Source organism: Macaca mulatta, chromosome 5 (assembly GCF_049350105.2).
Source record: "Macaca mulatta isolate MMU2019108-1 chromosome 5, T2T-MMU8v2.0, whole genome shotgun sequence".
NCBI lineage: Eukaryota > Metazoa > Chordata > Mammalia > Primates > Cercopithecidae > Macaca > Macaca mulatta.
The window spans coordinates 76,649,620-76,671,726 of record NC_133410.1 but is presented as its reverse complement, the minus strand read 5'-3'; the positions used below and the strand labels follow the sequence as shown (position 1 = coordinate 76,671,726).

General features: G+C 44.8%; 1 protein-coding gene across 5 annotated transcripts in view; it reads right to left on the bottom strand.

The window, feature by feature from the left end:
• Nucleotides 1-2,577: 2,577 nt before the first annotated feature.
• Nucleotides 2,578-22,107, bottom strand: part of SPINK2 (serine peptidase inhibitor, Kazal type 2) — an 83,068-nt gene continuing 63,538 nt past the window's right edge. Inside the window, exons 2-5 of one of the 5 annotated variants that reach the window (XM_078003526.1) lie at nucleotides 12,346-12,436; nucleotides 11,325-11,359; nucleotides 4,417-4,526; nucleotides 2,578-2,901 (exon numbers count right to left, since the gene is read on the bottom strand). In XM_078003526.1, coding sequence (XP_077859652.1) covers nucleotides 2,856-2,901; nucleotides 4,417-4,526; nucleotides 11,325-11,359; nucleotides 12,346-12,400 — 246 coding nt within the window. In that variant the 5' untranslated portion in view covers nucleotides 12,401-12,436 and the 3' untranslated portion in view covers nucleotides 2,578-2,855. Of the gene's footprint in view, nucleotides 2,902-4,416; nucleotides 4,527-11,324; nucleotides 11,360-12,195; nucleotides 12,496-22,107 lie in introns of those variants that run through there. The other 4 variants (XM_015138626.2, XM_078003524.1, XM_078003525.1 and 1 more) reach the window with 4 other exon arrangements.

Genomic DNA, 22,107 nt, shown 5'->3' with positions numbered 1-22,107 from the left:
AGCAGAGATTGTGCCACTGCACTGCAGCTTGGGCAACAGAGCAAAACGCCGTCTCAAAAAAATAATTATTTTAAAAAGAAGAAACAATATATATCGACATGAAAACAAACCCAATATTTAAGAGTAAAAGCAAGTTTACAGGACAGTTTGTGTGTGCACATGTGTAATTTTGTATACATGTGTACTTAGAGAGAAAAGACATTTCACAACAGTTTTGGGTGCCTCTGGAGGCTAGGATGGGCAAGACTCTCACTCTATTTTTATATAATTCTGCATCTTTTTTTTTCATTTATTTATTTATTTAATAGAGATGGGGTCTTCTACGTTGTCCAGGCTGGTCTTGAACTTCTGGCCTCAAGTGATCCTCTTGCCTCAGTCTCCCAAAGTGCTGGCATTACAGGGATGAGCCACTGCACCCGGTGCGTATTTTTCTTTTTAATTTTCCAAAAAGCATATATGATTTTTTTTTTTCAAGATGAAGTCTTGCTCTGTCAATGCAGGCTGGAGTGTAGTGGTGCGATCTCAGCTCACTGCAACCTCCACCTCCCAGGTTCAAGTGATTTTCCTGCCTCAGCCTCCCGAGTAGCTGGGGTTATAGGCACGTGCCACCACGCCCAGCTAATTTTTGTATTTTTAGTAGAGACAGGGTTTCACCATATTGGCCAGACCGGTCTCAAACTCCTGACCTCGTTATCTGCCCACCTTGGCCTCCCAAAGTGATGAGATTATAGGCAAGAGCCACCACGCAGGCCCAGGCTCAGTTTTAAATGTGTTCTATCACCTTAGGCAAATGTGTTTGCCTTTGTGGGCCTGTTTTCTCCTCTCTAGGAGGGGTGTCTGAAACAATAGTAGTACCTATTTCAGTGGCTTCTATATGCCAAGCACTATGCTAAACAGTTTCCTCACCACAGCTCCAGGAGCTAAACATCAACTCCATTTCCAGATAGGAAAACTGAAACACAAGTGTTGGAATCAGAATGAACTCAGATTTAGCTCACCTCCAAAAGCCAGGTTCTCCCCACTATACCACTCTCCCAGCTACCTCTTGCCTCGTGTCTCACAATTTCCTGGTGCTGGAACATATTTAAACCCAGGCCTTATGTCTCAAATTTCTCTACCTGGAAAATGCTATCATTCTAAATGCCTGTTCACTTATATTATTGTTATAAAATGTTTATGCTGTATCAAACTCTAAAACAGGGTGTCTCAACCTTAGCACTACTGACATTTGGACTGGAAAATTCCTTGCCATTGGGGGCTGACCTGTGGCAATGTAGGATGTTTAGAAGCATCCCTGGGTAGCACCCCACACCTCAGCTGTTATACCAAACATGCCTCCAGACATACTGCCAAATGTCCCCTTGAAAATCACCCTGGATTGAGAACCACTGCTCTAAAAAGAAGAAAAAGCCAAACTCCTGCGTGAACTCAGAATGAAACTGTATTGAAAGGAAATTTTGAATCTAATAAATATTTGTACCTCCATGATTCTTTAACTCTATGAGTTTGGGTTAATGTTAGCACCAAGTACCTTACAATTATTGGCCGTGTGCAGAACACTGTACCAACTACACATAAAGTAATTATCCAAGAATTAGGGAAAGAAGGAGTTAGGATAGATCTTGCCCTCTCAACAATAACTGCACTTCACACCTACTGAAATCCATCCATGCCTGAGAGGAACAGGGCCATGTGAGGCCGCTGAGTGATGAAGGAGATAAGAATATGCCAACCCAATATATGCTGCCCTGGCATATTAACTATTTTGAGCTAAAAGCACTTGAAAAACAGCAGATGCAAGATCATTCTGACTTTCCTTCTGTTTCTTAAAAGCAGGAGATAAAATTCCCCTGTGAAAGACGTCCTCTCTATGCCAGAAGTAAAGTAACATTCTTATCATCAAGGACGGGGGGAAATTGGAAATTGAGGTCAAGGGAAACGTGTACAAACCAACCTTGTTAGACTAATCCTTATCCTCCCAGCCACTTCTCCACCCAATTAACTCAGCCCAAGCCCCTCTGCCGTGTCACACTTTCATAATTCACAACTCCTTGTCTAATTCAGCATATAGTGTTCAACTCTGTGTCTTTGAGTGTTTATTTCTTTTTCTTTCTTTCGAGATGGAGTCTCGCTTTGTTGCCCAGGCTGGAGTGCAGTGGTGCGATTTCAGCTCACTGCAACCCCTGCCTCCCGGGTTCAAGCGATTCTCCTGCCTCAGCCTCCCAAGTAGCTGGGACTACAGGCACGTGCCACCATGTCCAGCTAATTTTTGTATTTTTAGTAGAGACAGGGTTTCACCATGTTGGCCAGGATGGTCTCAATATCTTGAGTTCATGATCTGCCCGCCTCGGCCTCCCAAAGTGCTGGGATTACAGGCGTGAGCCACCATGCCCGGCCAAGTGTTTATTTCTTTATGAAGGCTCCCATGCCAAGTGAAACTTGTATTAAATAAGTCTGTATGCTTTCCTCCTGTTGATCTGTCTTATGTCCATTTAATTTTCAGAGCCAGCTGAAAAACTCTTAAAGGATACCTCCTCTGCAATGAGAATGATATTTTCAACAGAGCACAGTAGGAACTAAATTCAATGCTGATTTTATTTCAACTAAATAAAGCAATGCACAAGTTATCTGGGCAGCAAGCTTAACTCTAGGAGCAAAAGCCAAGAAACAAGGATTCTTTTTTTCTTTAAATTATCCATCACTACACATGGCTGTCTTCCATACCTGCTCTCAGAAGATGTGTGTTAACAAATTTTATGTAAAGAAATACAGGAAAAGAGAAAAAGGGGAAACGCAATTTATCTAGTCTGCCAGTGAAGGTGGTCTCTCCATCTTCTGTTCTGTAAACTGCTCCATCAGCAGGGTCCACGTCGGAGGATTTTAATATTTTGACCACTTTCCCTGCAAATTGAACAATCATAGAAACACATTTATTACCTACCATACTGAAACTGTCTCATTATTTGTGTTAAGAAGACCCATACAGATATACATTAGATTCCTTCCATGGCTACACTTACTTAATCATTTTTTAAGCTAAATCTAGGAAACAAAGAGGGTGGAAGTCACCAGTCTGCCATTTTTTCCCTAACCCTAGGGCACAGGACATTAACCCCAAACAATCACTCAGAGAGCTGGGCATGGTGGCTCATGCCTGTAATCCCAGCACTTTGGGAGGCCGAGGTGGGCGGATCACTGGAGGTCAGGAGTTCGAGACCAGCCTGGCCAACATGGTGAATCCCCGTCTCTACTAAAAATACAAAAATTAGCCAGGTGTGGTGGCACATGCCTGTAACCCCAGCTACTTGGGAGGCTGAGTCAGAAGAATCGCTTGAACCCAGGAGGTGGAAGTTGTAGTGAGCCAAGCTCTTGCCAATGGACTCCAGCCTGGGCAACAAGAGCGAAATTCCATCTCAAAAAAAAAAAAATTAGCTGGGTGTAATGACGCATGCCTGTAATCCCAGCTACTCTGGAGGCTGAGGCAGGAGAATAGCTTGAACCTGGGAGGCAGGGGTTGCAGTGAGTCAGGCGATAAGTGAGACTCAGTCTCAAAAAAAAAAAAGAAACAGAAGACCAACTGAGGTCAAATAATGAATCTCCACTACGTACAAAGCTGTATACCTGAAGGAGTAGCTGCAGTCACCTGGTCAGGTGTGCTACATGAAGCATATCAAGTATCATTACTTAGCATTCTACTAAGCAGAGTCAGTAAGTTGCACTTCCTGACTAGTAGTACAGGGTGTGCAGATCACCTACACATGCCCTTTGAAAAAAAAATAAAATTTAATACTTCACGGAGTTTAACTATTAAATAGACTCTTAATTTTAGGAAATTTCACATTAGTGGGCAATAACACAATTTGATTACCTGGCCTATAGTTGACTAATCACACGTCTCATTGTTTAACTTGATCTGAAAAATGCACTGAGGATTTTGCATCTCTTTAACCATCACCCTGAAAACTGAGAACTACCATTATCACTTTTGATTCTTACATCCAAGAAAATAGTCACTACCTCCTAAGTAATCAAAATTCAACAAAAGAAACGAAGAGGCTGGGCGTGGTGGCTCACGCCTGTAATCCCAGCACTTTGGGAGACCGAGGCGGGTGGATCACTTGAGGTCAGGAGTTCGAAACCAGCCTGGCCAACATGGTGAAACTCTGTCTCTACTAAAAATAAAAAATTAGCCAGGCGCGGTGGCGGGTGCCTATAATCCCAGCTACTTTGGAGGCTGAGGCACGAGAATTGCTTGAACCCAGGAGGCAGAGGTTGCAGTGAACCAAGACTGCACCACTGCACTCCAGCCTGGGTGATAGAGTGAGACTGTCAAAAAAAAAAAAAGAAAGAAAGAAAAAGAAAAAGAAAAAGAAATGAAGAATACTTGGCTAGTCTACAGCTGTAAAATCATGTTACCTGATTTTCATGCACAGAGTACATTCATTGGGGTAAGTGATCATGTCAGTGCCACACACAGGGTTAAAGTCCCTGGGACATCCTGGTAATTGATACCGAGCGCAGAATGGCTGGAAAAAAGAAAGGGACAGAGAAATTCAAGAATGATTTGAGATACACTCATAAAATAGTTCAGAGAAGAAAATGTCCCAGATCTCCTTAGATTTCCTAGAATCATTCAATAAAAATATTTTTATTTTCCAGAAAAACAAATTTTTTTTGAGACAGAGTCTCACCCTGTCTCCCAGGCTGGTGTGCAACGGCACAATCTCAGCTCACTGCAACCTCCGCCTCCTGGGTTCAAGTGATTCTCCTGCCTCAGCCTCGCAAGTAGCTGGGATTACAGGAGTATGCCTCCATGCCCAGCTAATTTTTGTATTTTTAGTAGAGACAGGGTTTCACCATGTTGGCCAGGCTGGTCTCAAACTTCTGACGTCATCCACCCACCTTGGCCTCCCAAAGTGCAAGGATTACAGGTGTGAGCCACTGCACCTGGCAAAAAAAAATTTTCTAATGCTAAAATCAGATACAATGTTGGTGTGATGGTTCCATACAAACTATGTAAAAAAAGGACCCCGGCCGGGTGTGGTAGCTCATGCCTGTAATCCCAACACTTTGGGAGGCCAAGGTGGGCAGATCACCCAAGGCTGGGAGTTCGAGACCAGTCTGACCAACATGGAGAAACTCCATCTCTACTAAAAAATACAAAATTAACTGGGCATGGTGGTGCATGCCTGTAATCCCAGCACTTTGGGAGGCCAAGGCGGGCAGATCATGAACTCAAGAGATCGAGACTGAGGCAGGAGAATCAAATGAACCTGGGAGGCAGAGGATGCGGTGAGCCAAGATCACGCCATTGTACTCCAACTCTCCAACCTAAGCAATGAGAGCAAAACTCCATCTAAAAAATAAAAAAAATTTAAAAATTAAAAAAAAGGACCTCAGAGGCTTCAATCTGGCTGATTTTTAAATGAAAGTCTGAGACACGCCACCATACCTACTTTTTTATTGTCTAGCTTCATAATTTGCACTTCACTACAATGTCCATGTGGATGTTCTATTAAATTCCACCTTAATCCCTTGCCTGAATGCCAAGACAAAATCAGGAATCTAATCTTTCAATCTGAACTTTTAAGGCACTGACATTTAACCAAAAACATTAAAGAAAGCAGGAGATTCAGAATTGAAGCAAATTTGTGCCAAAGGAAAAATGTTCAAAACAGGTTCATCATCTATGGAGGCTCCAAATTTCATCCCACAAGAGCTAACTACAGGAAGAGAGTTGAATCTGGGCAAACATTGCTCCAAAACTTCCTCTCCACCCTCTGGAAGAGGGCCACTGCACATTTATTATTCCTTAATGTCATTGTAATTCTTATAGAAGGGCGGAGCGTGGTGGCTCATGTCTGTAAACCCAGCACTTTGGGAGGCTGAGGCAGGTGGATCACTTGAGGTCAGGAGTTTGAGACCAGCCTGGTCAACATAGTAAAACCCCGTCTCTAGTAAAAATACAAAAATTAGCCGGGTATGGTGGCACACGCCTGTAATCCCAGCAACTCGAGAGGCTCAGACAGAAGAATCGTTTGAACCTGGGAGGCAGAGGTTGCAGTGAACCGAAATTGCACTACTTCACTCCAGTCTAGACAACAAGAGCAAAACTGTCTCAAAAAAATTACAAATTAAAATAAAAATAATTCTTATAGAAGGATATGCTAAAATTTTAAGCAATTCTCTGACCTTTATACTCTAGGGCAGGGGTTTCCAACCATCAGGCCACAAACTGGTACCAGTCCATGGCCTGTTAGGAACTGGGCCTCCTGTTAGCAGGAAGGAAGTGGCTGGCCAGTGAGCATTATCAACTGAGCTCCGCCTCCTGTCAGGTCAGCGATGGCATTAGATTCTCATAGGAGTACGAACCCTATTGTGACATGGGCATGCGAGGAATCAGGTTGCGCACTCCTTATGAGGCTGTTATTTTTTTTTCGAGATGGAGTTTTGCTCTTGTTGCCCAAGCTGGAGTGCAATGGCGCCATTTCGGCTCACTGCAACTTCCGCCTCCCAGGTTCAAGCAATTCTCCTGCCTCAGCCTCCCCAGTAGCTAGTATTACAGGCGCATGTCACCATGCCCAGCTAATTTTTTGTATTTTTAGTAGAAATGGAGTTTCACCATGTTAGCCAGGCTGGTCTCAAACTTCTGACCTCAAGTGATCCACCTGCCTCAGCCTCCCAAAGTGCTGGGATTACAGGCATGAACCACCGCACCCGGCCCTTTTTTTTTTTTTTTTTTTTTTTTTTGACAAAGTCTCACTCTGTCGCCCAGGCTAGAGTGCAGTGATGCCATCTCGGCTCACTGCAATTTCCACCTCCCGAGTTCAGGCAGTTCTCCTGCCTCAGTCACCCAAATGGGTAGGATTAAAGGCACCCACCACCACGCCCAGCTAACTTTTGTATTCTTAGTAGAGACTGGGTTTCACTATGTTGGCCAGGATGGTCTCAAACTCCTGACCTTGTGATCTGCCGGCCTCGGCCTCCCAAAGTGCTGGGATTACAGGCGTGAGCCACCGCACCCTGCAGAGACTCCTAACTAATGCCTGATGGTCTGAGTTTCATCCCAGACCATCTCTGCCCACCCCACTCCATGCCTCAGTGCATGGAAAAACTGTCTTCCACAAACTGGTCCCTGGTCCCAAAAAGGTTGGGGACCGCTGCTCTAAAGCTTTTCTCCTGAAAGTTTCTTATATCGTTTACTGGTATAGTCACTCATTTACAGATGTTATGGCAGACACAAAGACAAAGAAAAGTTGGATCCTGACTATAAGGAATTTAGGATGGAATAAGGCAATCAAGAAATACACATGCTGGTCTTGAAGAATGGGTAAAATTTAATATAGAAGGCTGGGAGAATGTCTACCGCAAAGAAATAAAATTGATCAAGCAAAGGCACAGTGGCAAGAGAAGTGGTTGGCATTGGAGTTAACAGTTTAAAGGAATCTCCAAAACTCTTTTATGATTTAAAAAAAAAAAAAAAAAGGTTGAGGCAGGAGAATCGCTTGAACACAGCAGGCAGAGGTTGCAATGAGCCAAGATCACTCCATTGCACTCCAGCCTAGGGCACAAGAGTGAAACTCTGTCTCAAAACAAACAAACAAACAAACAAAAAACATAGTACTCAACGAACTAGGAACAGAAGAGAACTTCCTCAACCTTATAAAAGGCATCCATAGAAAAAACAAAAACAAAAATAAAATAAAAGGCATCCATAAATAACCTACAGCAAACATTCTACTCAGTGGTAAAGGACTCAATGCTTTTCCCTAAAATCAGAAATAAAAACACAAGAATGTCCACTTTCACCTCTTCTATTCAACACTGTACCGAAGTTTCTTGCCAGGACAATTATCCAAGAAAAATAAATAAAATGCACCCAGATGGGAAAGGAAGAAGTAAAACTATCTCTATTCAAAGATGACACAGGGCTGGGCACAGTGGCTCATGCCTGTAATCCCAGCACTTTGGGAGGCCGAGGCAGGCAGATCACTTGAGGCTAGGAGTTCGAGATGAGCCTGGCCAACATGGTGAAACCCTGCCTCTACTGAAAATACAAAAATTTGCCAGGCATGGTGGCAGTCACCTGTAATCTCAGCTACTTGAGAGGCTGAGGCAGGAGAATTGCTTGCACCCGGGAAGCGGAGGTTGTAGTGAGCTGAGATTGCACCACTGCCCTCCAGCCTGGCGAAAGAGTAAGACTCTGTCTCAAAAAATAAACAAGCAACAAAGATGACACAATCTTGTTATACAGAAATTCCTAAGAAATTCATACACACACACACACACACACACCAATAATTACTAATAAACAAGGCCAGGTATGGTGGCTCATATAATTATATGTACTTTGGGAGGCTGAGGTAGGAGGATGACTTGAGGCCAGGAGTTCAAGACCAGCCTGGGCAACATAGCAAGACCCCATCTCTACAAAAAATTAAAAATTAGCCATGTGTGGTGACCTGTGTGTGTAGTCCTAGCTTCTCAGGAGGATGAGAAAGAAGGATCACTGCAGCCCAGGAGTTCAAGGTTATATTAAGTTACGATCATACTATCGCACTCTAGCATGAGCCACAGAGCGAGACTCAGTCTTGGAAAAAAGAAAAAGGACTAATAAGCAAGTTCAACAAGGTTGAAAGATACAAGATCAACATATAAAACTCAATTTTATTTCTATACACTAACAATGAACAATCTGAAAATAAAACTAAGAAAACAATTCCACTTACAATAGCATCAAAAAGAATAAAACATCTCTAGGGCCAGGTGTGGTGGCTCACACCCTTAATCCCAGCACTTTGGGAGGCCGAGGATCACCTGAGGTTAGGAGTTCAAGATCAGCCTGGCTAACATGGTTAAACCCTGTCTCTACTAAAAAAAATATAGGCCGGGCACAGTGGCTCACAGCTGTAATCCCAGCACTTTGGGAGGCTGAGGTGGGCGGATACCCGAGGTCAGGAATTCAAGACCAGCCTGGCCAGCCTGGCGAAACCCCATCTCTACTAAAAATACAAAAATTAGCTGGGCATGGTGGTGGGTGCCTGTAATCCCAACTATTCAGGAGGCTGAGGCAGGAGAATCGCTTGAACCCAGGAGGTGGAGGTTGCAGTGAGCCGAGATCATACCATTGCACTCCAGCCTGGGTGACAGAGTAAGACTCCATCTCAAATAAATAAATAAATATATATATACACACACACACACACACACACACACACACACACACACAAAGTAGCTGGGCATGGTGGTGGGAGCCTGTAATCCAGCCACTTGGGAGGCTGAGTCAGGAGAATCACTTGAACCTGTGAGGCGGAGGTTGCAGTGAGTCGAGATGGCTCCACTGCACTCCAGCCTGGGTAACAGAGTGAGACACTGTCTCAAAAAAAAAAGAATAAAACATCTAGAAAGGCCAGGCGTGGTGGCTCATTCCTGTAATCTCAGCACTTGGGGAGCCCAAGGCGGGCAGATCACAAGGTCAGGAGTTTGAGACCAGCCTGACCAACATGGTGAAACCCCGTCTCTACTAAAAATACAATAATTAGCTGGGAGTGATGGCCTGCGCTTGTAATCCCAGCTACTCAGGAGCCTGAGGCAGGAGAATCACTCGAACCCAGGAGGTGGAGGTTGCAGTGAACCGAGATCACACCATTGCATCCAGCCTGGGCAACAGAGTGAGACTCCGTCTCAAAAAAAAAAAAAAAAATTAAGACTAAATATTTACAAAGTGTAAGACACGTATACTGAAAACTACAAAGCATTGTTGAAAGAAATTAAAGGCCTAAATACATAGAAAGACATCCCATGTTCATGGATCAGAAGACTTAACACTTTTAAGATAGCAATACTCTCCAAATAGATATACAAGTTCAATGGAATCCCCATCAAAATCTTAGCTGTCTTTATTTTATTTTATTTTTTTTTGAGACGGAGTCTCGCTCTGTCTCCCAGGCTGGAGTGCAGTGGCCGGATCTCAGCTTACTGCAAGCTCTGCCTCCTGGGTCCATGCCATTCTCCTGCCTTAGCCTCCCGAGTAGCTGAGTAGCTGGGACTACAGGTGCCCGCAACCTCGCCCGACTAGTTTTTTTTTTTTTTTTTTTTTTTTTTTTGTATTTTTTAGTAGAGACGGGGTTTCACCGTGTTAGCCAGGATGGTCTCGATCTCCTGACCTCGTGATCCACCCGTCTCGGCCTCCCAAAGTGCTGGGATTACAGGCGTGAGCCACCGCGCCCGGCCTTAGCTGTCTTTTTTTGCAGCAGAAACTGACTAATTGATCTTAAAATTCAGATAGAAATATAAGGGACTCCAAGTAGCCAAAACATTCTTGAATAAGAAAAAAAGGTTGGAGGATTCACACTTTCTCATTTTGAAACTTACTATAAAACTACAGTTTTTTTTTTTGTTTTTTTTTTTTTTTTTGAGATGGAGTCTCACTCTGTCATCCAGGCTAGAGTGCAGTGGTGTGATCTCAGCTCACTGCAACTTTTGCCTCCTGGGTTCAAGCGATTCTCCTGCCTCAGCCTCCCCAGTAGCTGGAATTACAAGCATGTGCCACGATGCCTGGCTAATTTTTTGCATTTTTAGTACAGACGGGGTTTCACCATGTTAGCCAGGATGGTTTTGATCTCCTGACCTCGTGATCTGCCCACCTCGGCCTCCCAAAGTGCTGGGATTACAGGTGTCAGCCACCATGCCCAGCCGCAAAATGGTTAAGACTTGATTACTAACTGACAGCTTCCATAATTTCTGTCCTTGATTCCAACTTAGGACAATCAGAGAAAACCAAATACGCACCCCTAACCCATACCATAGAATGTCCTGCTTCTAGCTAGCTCACCTGCAGCTTCCCTGTGCCAACGGCCTCCAATCAGGCCATACCTGAAGCCATTTCTTTTTTCCACTATAGTTTTCGCACTCCTCTCTTTGACTCGAGTCCCTATTCAAATGCAGGTGACAGTGGCTGACTCTCTTGCTATAACAAGCCCTGAAAAACACAGCCTTTGCTTGTTCTCATTTGGTTGGTCTCCTTTTACATCCTCACAATTTAATTTGATAAAGTACATAAAATATCTAGTACAAGGCATAACTATTTTTCTAAGGACCTTTTGAATCTTTAAAGGAAATATTAACAGAAACAAAGACTGGGCTGTTTTCAACTAAAATTTACACTTTTATCTGAATCAAAAGGGCTGCGTGACAACCTGGTTTCAAACGCAGTCCTCAATGGTTTCAAAAGTGGCAGGTCAGACCTGAGAGCCAGCCTCCCTCCCAGACGGTTTTGGGCTTCACTGTATTGGTAGAAATAGTACAAGTGGTTTCCTACTTACCGTTTTATATTTTGAAAATCGACGGAACAGAGGGCCTGTAAGAAGAAAGCATAGACATTTTACAGTATGGGATCAAGGTAAGGTATTGTTCATGAGGACTTTTTTTTTTTAATGAGATCTTGCTATGTTGCCCAGGCTGGTCTTGACCTCCTGGGCTCAAGCGATCTTCCTGCCTAGGCCTCCCAAAGTGCTGGAATTCGAGGCGTGAGCCACCACATCCAGCTTCATAAGAATGTTTTAAAATCCAGTTTGGGATTTATCCAGGTCACATCTTCTATTTTCCCCTCTAAATCCTACCTTCTTTAAACTGTCCCCAGCCCACTTCCTCCAGAAAGGATATTCAGTTTTTTATGGCACCTCTCCCCACAAGCACACAGAAATAACATTTGGTTCTGTTGCCATTAGGTTTGGTTGAGAAAGGACTTTGAAGCTACGGAATAAAAGTCGCGCTAGCGCACTGCAGCTTCAATTCCTGGTCTCAAGCGAGCCTCCCGCCTCAGCCTCCGGAGTAACTGGGACTACCGGCCCAAGCCACCGCAGCTGGCCAAGGAAGTAACCCTTAATTAATAGTTCATGATATTCTTTTCCTTTGCAGCTCGGGGTAACAAATGTAAAATTTAATGCAAGATGTGAGCATTTTAACTCCATTGTAAGAGAGGTGTGGACTAAAGCCCCTTTCTCGTAAGCATCCACAATTCCTCATTCCTGCGCATCTCCTCCTGTGGGACCATACATAAAAACCCAACTCCTCATCTTGGGCACCTGAAAATCTACTTTAACAGAGAAAGCGCTCTAGATAGCAGGCGTCCTTGGAGCTGGGAGTGAAATCCAAGCAAGAACTAACCACACCCCCCAATTCGCGCTCCTCCACCTGGCAGGTCCTCTGGGGAACCGCCCGTAACGGCCGCGCGGGTACCGTCGCCAAGGCCGCCCAGAGCCGGGCAGGGGCCGCCGCCGGCGTGACTCCCTCTCCCGCTTTTCTCCAGAGGTCCCCGCTCTCCAGGACCGCTCCGAGCGCTACCTGCGAAGGTAACTGCCAGGAGCAGCAGCGCCAAGCGCAGCACCGCTAGCGCCATCCTCCTCCCGCGCCGGGCGTCTGGCCCCTGCGCTCTGGTGCCAGCGCCACTCGCAAGGGGCGCAGGGAGGGCGGGGGAAGGGAGGAAGAAGGGGCGGGGCGAGAGTGGGAGGAAGTGCAGGGGTAGGTGGCGAAGGCAAGAGGGGCGGCGGGAAGAGGAGCCGTGAAGGGTCGAGGGAGAACCGGGAAGGGCTGGGAAGGAGAAAGGTAGAAGGACGGGGGAGGGGGCCATGGGGAAGGAGGGGCGAGGGAGATAGAGGAAGGGGCGGTTGTTGCCCCACACCCTCTCCTTCCCCCCGAGGAGACTAAGGGGAAGACCTCTCCCTCCGACATACAGGAACCTGAGAGCCCTAGGGAACCCTCGTGGAACTCTTTGGGAGCTCTGTCAATCAATCCCTATTTCTTAAGCATCTACTGAGTCCCAGATAGTGTTTTGTTGCTGAAGACACAGCCCTGACCTCAACAAAGGAGGTCCTTGCTCTCAGGAAGCGTTCCGCCTTTCCCTCTTTTAATATATTTTTTAACTATTTTAGTTGACACATAATGATTATACATACTTATGGGGGTACATAGTGATATTTGGATATATACAATGTGTAGTGATCAAAACAGGATAATTAGCATATTCATCACCTCAAACATTTATTATTACTTTGTGTTGAGAACATTCAAAATCCTTTCATTTAGCTACTTGAAAATACGTAATAAATTATTATTATTATTTAAATTTCAGACAGGGTATCGCTCTTTTGCCCAGGCTGGAGTGCAGTGGCACAATCTCAGCTCACTGCAACCTCCACCTCCCAGGTTCCAGGTATCCTCCCACCTCAGCCTCTCTCCCAAGTAGCTGGGACCACAGATATATGCCACCATGCCCAGCTAATTTTTGCATTTTTTGTAGAGAGGGGTTCTCACCATGTTGCCCAGCCCTTCTTTTGAAGCCGAAATGCCTACTCACACAACTCTGAGCATTGCCCTTGAGTCTGGGGTCAGATTTGTGCTGTAATCCCAGCACTTTGGGAGGTTGAAGTGGGTGGATCACTTGAGGTCAGGAGTTCGAGACCAGCCTGGACAACATGGTGAAACCTAGTCTCCACTAAAAATACAAAAATTAGTGGGCATGTTGCCATACTCCTGTATGTACTCAGGAGGCTGAGGCATGAGAATTTCTTGAACCCGGGAGGTGGAGGTTGTCGTGAGCCAAGCACACCACTGCACTGCAGCCTGGGCAACAGAGTGAAACTCTGTCTCAAAAAAAAAAAAAAAATGCTGGAGACTGGAGCCAGCTGATTTTGTCAGAGTGATGAAGAGTCATTGCTGTGGCACTGCTGAAAGAAACAGCCAGCAGGCAGGAGCCAGTCCCTTCTCCCTCCTCCTGCCTTCTGGTGTTCCCCTCACGGACCCTATGGGCATAACCTTCCAGAAGCCAGCTGGAAAAGCAGAAATGAGGTCTGCTGAGACCTGGCACCACATAGCAGAGTATAGAAGGGGAGGTGTAGAGCTGATGGAGAATCACCTTATGACTGGCATGTTCCCATGCCCACCCCTTGACCTTAGCAACCTCAAGGGCTGGAACAAGAAGACACTGTGCAGTTTTCAACTCCACTTGGCACCACACATGGCTGAGTTCTGGCTGGTATCCTGCTGAGGCCAAGGGGTAAATTTGAAATGAGTGTTAGTACTTTTCTAAGTCACATCACATTCAGTTCTTTGAACAACAGTCATAAAATGGTCATAGGTCATTTTGCTGAAGATTCTTATCAAGAATTGATAAAATATAATTTATATATAAAGCTTTCTCAACTCTGTTGGATGTCTGTTACCAAATGACATGTGCACTTGCTTATGAACACCTTTGATGCTCTGGGAACACAAATCTGACCCCAGACTCAGGGGTAATGCTCAGAGTTGTGTGAGTAAGAATTTCGGCTTCAGAAGAAAAGCCATTTACACCTCAAGATAGATTTCTTATAAATGTGATGTGTGTGGATACAGCTGCCTTTACGTTATTTTGTTTCGAAGAGCTGACTGACTGGCAGGATGGCTCATGCCTGTAATCCCAGCACTTTGGGAGGCAGAGGGAGGCAGATTGCTTGAGCCCAGGAGTTGGAGTGCCAGCACCACTCACAGGTGATGCGGGGAGGGCAGGGGAAGGGAGGCAACATGGTGACAAAACCCTGTCTCTACAAAAAATACAAAAATTAGCCTAGTGTGGTGGTGCGCACCTGTAGTCCCAGCTACTCAGGAGGCTGAGGTGGGAGGATCACCTGAGCCTGGGAGGTGGAGGCTGCAGTGAGCCATGATCACACCACTACATTTCAGCCTGGGTGATAGGAGTGAGAACTTGTCTCAAAAAAAAAAAAAAATAACATTGATAGTTATACCTTAGAAATATTTTCTATAATGGTGCTTTTCACATGTTGTCTCAGCATTTGTGAGCCAAGAACAACGGTCAAAAAACATTTTCTGTAAAGGGCCAGATAGTAAGTACCGTAGACTTCTTGTCACAGCTAAACTCTGTCATTGTAGTGCAAAAGGAGACATAGACTGTAACTCAATGAATGGGCATGACTGTATTCTTGTTTTGTTTTGTTTTGTTTTGTTTTTTTGAGAGAAGGTCTTGCTCTGTCACCCAGGCTGGAGTACAGTGGCGTGATCTCGGCTCACTGCAGCCTCAACCTCAGCCTCCTCCCACCTCAGCCCTGCAAGTAGCTGGGACTACAGGCATGCACCACCACACCCAGCTAATATTTTTGTAGTTTTTGTAGAAGTAGGTGATATGGTTTGGCTGTGTCCCCACTCAAATCTCAACTTGAATTGTATGTCCCAGAATTTCCAAATGTTGTGCGAGGGACCCAGGGGGATAATTGAATCATAGGGGCCAGTCTTTCCCATGCTGTTCTCATGATAGTGAATAAGTCCAGGAGATCTGATGGGTTTATCAGGAGTTTCCACTTTTGCTTCCTCATTTTTTCTCTTGCTGCCACCATGTAAGAAATGCCTTTCACCTCCCACCATGATTGTGAGGCCCCCCAGCCATGTGGAACTCTAAGTCCAATTAAACTTTTCTTCCCAGTCTCAGGTATGTCTTTATCAGCACTGTAAAAACAGACTAATGCACAGGGTTCTGCCATGTTGCCCAGGCTGGTCTCAAACTCCAGAGCTCAAGTGATCTGCCTGCCTCAGCCTCCCAGAGTGCTAAGATTATAGGCATGAGCCACTGTGCCCAGCTGGCATGGCTATATTCTAATAAGACTTTACAAAAATAGGCAGCAGGCCGTGTTTAGATTATGGGCCTTAGTTTACTGACCTTAAGCCAAACATACCCCAAAAATGGCCATGCAGACCACTGGCGTGTTTGTTAGAGGGTAAAACTAGGTGCAAGCTAAGAGATATGTTTTGTGGTTAATCCTTGTGGTTTGGTTTTTAGTCATTTTTTAGGTATTCATTGCTGCTTAGGTCACCATAGCTCAAAATGAATTAAAAAACAATTGATAAAGTGTCTAGACAATTTAGGCAAAATAAAAAATTTTTTTCAGTCTTATTATCTGGTCACTACCTTTAAAATCATGTTTTTTTAATCATGAATTATCTAGCTAATTCTGCCTGTAGAAGTCTGACTTTCAATTTTAGTTTTCTGTCAGTTCCTGCTGCTCCCCTTGTCATCATAGGGGCTTACAGAGGAGCTTTCACTGTTTCTCATGCTACAGCCTACTAAGATCTTATTACTAACCCCATCAAAGCATATTATCCGATACCTGTTTAATAATCAATTCTAGGCTTTTGAAATGCAGCCATAGGCATAAAAAAGCAAGCTCTGTTATACTAAAATTAGCTCAAAATGAAACATAGACTTAAAATATGAAACTTTAAAATTTTAGAGAAAAGCATAGGAGAAAGCATTTGCTCTGGAAAAAAAAAAAAATCCTATGCAGAAGATGAGGCTGGGTGCAGTGGCCCACGCCTATAATCCCAGCACTTTGGGAGGCCCAAGGTGGGCGGATCACCTGAGGTCAGGAGTTTGAGACCAGCCTGGCCAACGTGGTGAAACCCTGTCTCTACTAAAAACACAAAAAATTAGTCGGGCTTGGTGGCACATGCCAGGAGGTTGTGGCAAGAGAATCACTTGAACCCGGGAGGTGGAGGTTGCGGTGAACCAAGATCATGCCGTTGCACTCCAGCCTGGGCAATAGAGTGAAACTCTCGGGAAAAAAAAAAAAAAAACAGAAGATGAAAAGTAGCAAGGCTCAGTGGCAAGCACCTGTAATGTCAGCTACCCGGGAGGCTGAGGCAGAAGGATCACTTGAGCTCAGAAGTTTGAGGCTCTAGTATAGACCGGGCATGGTGGCTCACACGTGTAATCCCAGCACTTTGGGAAACTGAGGTGGGCAGATCACCTGAGGTCAGGAGTTCGAGACCAGCCTGACCAACATGGAGAAACCTCATCTCTACTGGAAATACAAAATTAGCTGGGTGTGGTGGCACATCCCTTTAATCCCAGCTACTTGGAAGGCTGAGGCAGGGGAATCACTTAAACCTGGCAGGCGGAGGTTGCAGTGAGCCGAGATCACATCATTGCACTCCAGCCTGGGCAACAAGAGCGAAACTCCGTCTCAAAAGCAAAAAAGAAGTTTGAGGCTGTAGTGCTTAATGATCTCACCTGTGAATAGCCACTGCACTTCAGCCTGGGCAACACAGGGACACTCCATCTCTAAACACAAACAAACAAAAAAGGCAGAAGGCTAAGGCACAAGAATCACTTGAACCTGGGAGACAGAGATTGCAGTAAGCTGGGATAGCGCCACTGCACTCCAGCCTGGGCAACAGCAAGACACCATCTCAAACAAAAAAAAAAAAAAGAGAAAGAGAGAGAGAGCGCTAAAAGGAGAAATTGTAGACCAGGAGAACATATTTTGTCTAAAATATATAAAGAGATCTCGAAACCAAGAATAAAAAAATATACATGATTAGAAAGTGGGCAAAAAGATATGAATAGACATTACCCTGGAGAGGATATACAGGTGGCAGATGAGCATAACATTGTAAGCCATTAGGGAAATGCAAAATAAAAACTGCAATAACACTACACACCTGTCAGAATGACTGAAATAAAAAACAGTAGTAACATCAAATGCTGGCAAGGATGTGGAAAAAGTGGATTACTCATTGTTCACGGAAATGTGAAATAGTACACCTACTCTGGCCGGGCACGGTGGCTCATGCCTGTAATCCCAGCACTTTGGGAGGCTGAGGAGGGTGGATCATTTGAGGTTAGAAGTACAAGACCAGCTTGGCCAACATGGTGAAACCCCATCTTCACTAAAAATACAAAAATTAGCCGGGCATGATGGCGTGCGCCTGTAATCCTAGCTACTCAGGAGGCTGAGATAGGAGAATCACTTGAACCCGGGAGGCAGAAGTTGCCATGAGCTGAGATCGCACCACGGTACTCCAGTCTGGGCGACAGAATGAGATTCCACCTCAAAAAAATAAATAAATAAATAAATAGCCTGGGCGCGGTGGCTCGTGCCTGTAATCCCAGCATTTTCAGGGGCTGAAGTGGGCAGATCACCTGAGGTCAGGAGTTCAAGACCAGCCTGGCCAACATGGTGAACTCCTGTCTCTACTGAAAACACAAAATTAGATGGGTGTGGTGGCGCGCGCCTGTAATCCTAGCCACTCAGGAGGCTGAGGCAGGAGAATCGCTTGAACCCAGGAGGTGGAGGTTCCACTGAGCTGAGATCGAGCCACTGTACTCCAGCCTGGGTGACAGAGCGAGACTCCATCTCAAAAAATAAATAAAATAATAAAATAAAATAAAATAGTATGGTTGCTCTGGAATAGAGTTTGGCAGCTTCTTAACAATCTAAGTGGTTGGGCGCGGTGGCTCACGCTTGCAGTCCCAGCACTTTGAGAGGCCAAGGCGGGTGGATCACCTGAGGTTGGAGTTTGAGACCAGCCTGGCCAACATGGCAAAACTCTGTCTCTACTGAAAATACAAAAATTAGCTGGTCTTGGTGGCGGGTGCCTGTAATCCCAGCTACTGAGAAGGCTGAGGCAGGGAGAATCCCTTGAACCTGGGAGGCGGAGGTTGTGGTGAGCCGAGATCGCACCATTGCATTCCAGCCTGGGTGACAGAGTGAGACTGTCTCGAAAAAAAAAAAAAAAAAAGAAAAAAATCTAAACATACAAATACCACATGACATATGACTCAGTAATTGCACTCTTGGGCATTTATCCCACAAAAAAGAAAACTTGGGGCCAGGGGTAGGGGCTCGTGCCTGTGATCCTAGCACTTTGGGAGAACAAGTCAGGTGGATCATTTGAGGTCAGGAGTTCGAGACCAGCCTGACCAACATGGTGAAACCCCATCTCTACTAAAACTACAAAAATTAGCCAGGTGTGTGGTGGAACATGCCTGCAGTCCCAGCTACTCGGGAAGCTGAGGCAGGATAATCACTTGAACCCAGGAGACAGAGGTTGCAGTGAGCCGACATTGTGCCACAGCACTCCAGCCTGAGTGACAGAGTGAGACTCCGTGTCAAAAAAAAAAAACAGAAAAAAAACCCACAATCAATCAATCAATCAAAGCAGGCCAGACGCGGTGGCTGTTTTTTATTTTTGTTTTTGAGATGGAGTCTCTCTCTGTGACCTAGGCTGGAGTGCAGTTGCGCAATCTCATCTCACTGCAACCTCCGCCTCCTGGGTTCAAGTGATTCTCCTACCTCAGCCTCCCAAGTAGCTGAGATTACAGGCGTGCACCACCACGCCAGGCTAATTTTTCTATTTTCAGTAGAGACAGGGTTTTGCCATGTTGGCCAGGCTGGTCTCAAACTACTGACCTCAGGTGATCCGCCCACTTCAGCCTCCCAAAGTGCTGGGATTACAGGTGTGAGCTACCACGACCAGCCCTTTTTTTAAAAAAAAAGAAAAAAAAGAAAAAGAAAGTAAACCCTGGGTTTTTTTTATTCTGTTATGTATCTTCACGGGGTTGGTGGTCACAGGAATCTTCAAATGTGGATACAATTGCATAGAATTAAATATACGCACAAACACGCACAAATGAACATTGGTAAAACTGGTGAAATCTGATTAAAGTTAGTAGACTGTATTGTCAGTTTCCTGTTTTCTACATTATAGTTACGCAAGATATTACTATACTGTTTTCTAACAACTACACGCAAGTCTACTATCATCTCAAAATATAAAGGTGAAGCTCTGAAAATTATCTATAGAATCTGAATAGTAAAGGGACATAATTCTTTTTTTTTTTTTTCTTGAGACAGAGTCTTGCTCTGTCAACAGGCTAGAGTCTTCATTCCAGCCTGATCTTGGCTCTCTGCCTTCTGGGTTGAAGTTATTCTCCTGCCTCAGCCTCCCAAGTAGCTGGGACTACAGGTACACGCCACCATGCCTAGCTAATTTTTGTATTTTTAGTAGAGATGGATTTTACCATGTTGGCCAGGATGGTCTTGATCTCTTGACCTCATGATCTACACATGTCGGCCTCCCAAAGTGCTGGGATTACAGGCGTGAGCCAGCGCGCCTGGCCTTCGTTTTTTGGGTTTTGTTGTTGTTGTTGTTGTTGTTGTTGTTGTTATTGTTTTTGAGACAGAGTCTCGCTGTGTTCCCCAAGCTGGAGTGCAGTGGCACGATCTCGGCTCACTGCAACCTCCGCCTCCCGGGTTCAAACAATTCTCATGTCTCCACCTCCCAAATAGCTAAGACTACGGGCCAGCGCCACCACACCTGGCTAATTTTTATATTTGTGTACAGATGAGGTTTCACCATGTTGGCTTGACCTCAAGTGATTCCCCTACCTCAGCCTCCCAGAGTGTTGGAATTATAGGCATGAACCACTGTGTTCAGCCATAAAGGTATGTAATTCAAAATATTCTGAGCATACAGAGTCTCTTTTCCTTCTTTAACATCATCATGATTTAAATGAACCTGAGTAATTAATGTTATTCTAGTAAATCGTAGTGGCCTTAAGTCTAAGTATTAAGAATAGGTAATTTTAGCCGGGTGCGGTGGCTCAGGCCTGTAATCCCAGCACTTTGGGAGGCCGTAGGCTGGTGGATCACCTGAGGTCAGAAGTTTGAGACCAGCCTGACTAACATGGAGCAATCCCATCCCTACTAAAAAAAAATACAAAATTAGCTGGGCATGGTGGCACATGCCTGTAATCCCAGCTACTTGGGAGGCTCAGGCGGGAGAATTGCTTGAACCCGGGAGGCAGAGATTGCAATGAGCCAAGATCTGGCCATTGCACTCCAGCTTGGGCAACAAGAGCGAAACTCCTTCTCAAAAAAGAAAAGAAAAGAAAAAAGAATAGGTAATTTTATTATATTCTACAATGAAGGGCAATTTAAACGTAATGTAATTTAATGTTTAGACATTTGTGAAACTTTCATCTAAAAGATTCCAAGGTTTCTATGAGAAAAATTAAAATAACCTTTTGTCAGAGTAGGCATCCCAATTATTTTACAAAATATGCTCACCGTAAACAAGACAATGATATGACATAGAATTAAATGTTAATATAACCTTTCTTGCCTTGCTTTCTACACAGCATTGTGAAATTATGTGTCCTGGGTATTTTTGACTTGTATGTGCTTCTGATTAGCTGGAAAATAGCTAGGAAAATACAGTGGTCAAAACACAGAATTTGGCCAGGTGTTCTAATCCCAGCACTTTGGGAGGCAGAGATAGGAGGATAGCTTGAGGCCAGAATTTGAGACCAACCTGGGCAACATTGTGAGAGCCCTATCTCTACAAAAAATAAATAAAAGGCAAGCCTAATTCAATGTGGTTTTCTTTACCATTAGGCTCTGTGGTGTAGATAGAAACTTTAACCCTGAAGCTAACATAATTGAAATGCAATTGTCGATCAAGTTGGCAACCCAACATGTATGTTCCGTATTGCCTCTGGCACCAAGTTTAAACATTTAAGAAAAATTATCCTAATGTGTCCTCCAAATATGTCCTTTCTTTATTTTATTTTATTTTATTTATTTATTTTTTGAGACGGAGTTTTGCTTTCCTTGCCCAGACTGGAGTGCAGTGACGTGATCTCGGCTCACTGTAACCTCTGCTTTCCAGTGGTTTCAAGCAATTCTCCTGCCTCAGCCTCCTGAGTAGCTGAGACTACAGGCACATGCCACCACACCCAGCAATTTTTTTTTTTTTTTTTTTTTTCTGAGATGGAGTCTCGCTCTGTTGTCCAGGCTGGAGTGCAGTGGCGCAAACTCGGCTCACTGCAAGCTCCACCTCCCGGGTTCATGTCATTCTCCTGCCTCAGCCTCCCCAGTAACTGGGACTACAGGCACCTGCCATCATGTCCGGCTAATTTTTTGTATTTTTAGTAGAGATGGAGTTTCACCATGTTAGCCAGGATGGTCTCGGTTTCCTGATCCCATGATCCGCCTGCCTCGGCCTCCCAAAGTGTTGGGGTTATGGGCGTGAGCCACCGCACCCGGTTTACGCCCAGCTAATTTTTTGTATTTTTAGTAGAGACAGAGTTTCACCATGTTGGCCAGGATGGTCTCGATCTCTTGACCTTGTGATCTGCCCACCTCGGCCTCCCAAAGTGCTAGAATTACAGTCATGAGCCACCGCGCCCGGCCCAAGTATGTCCTTTCAAAGTCATACTAGAGTACTGTCTAAAAGGCCGGCATGAAAGTTATCTGATTCCAGAGGAAGTCACTT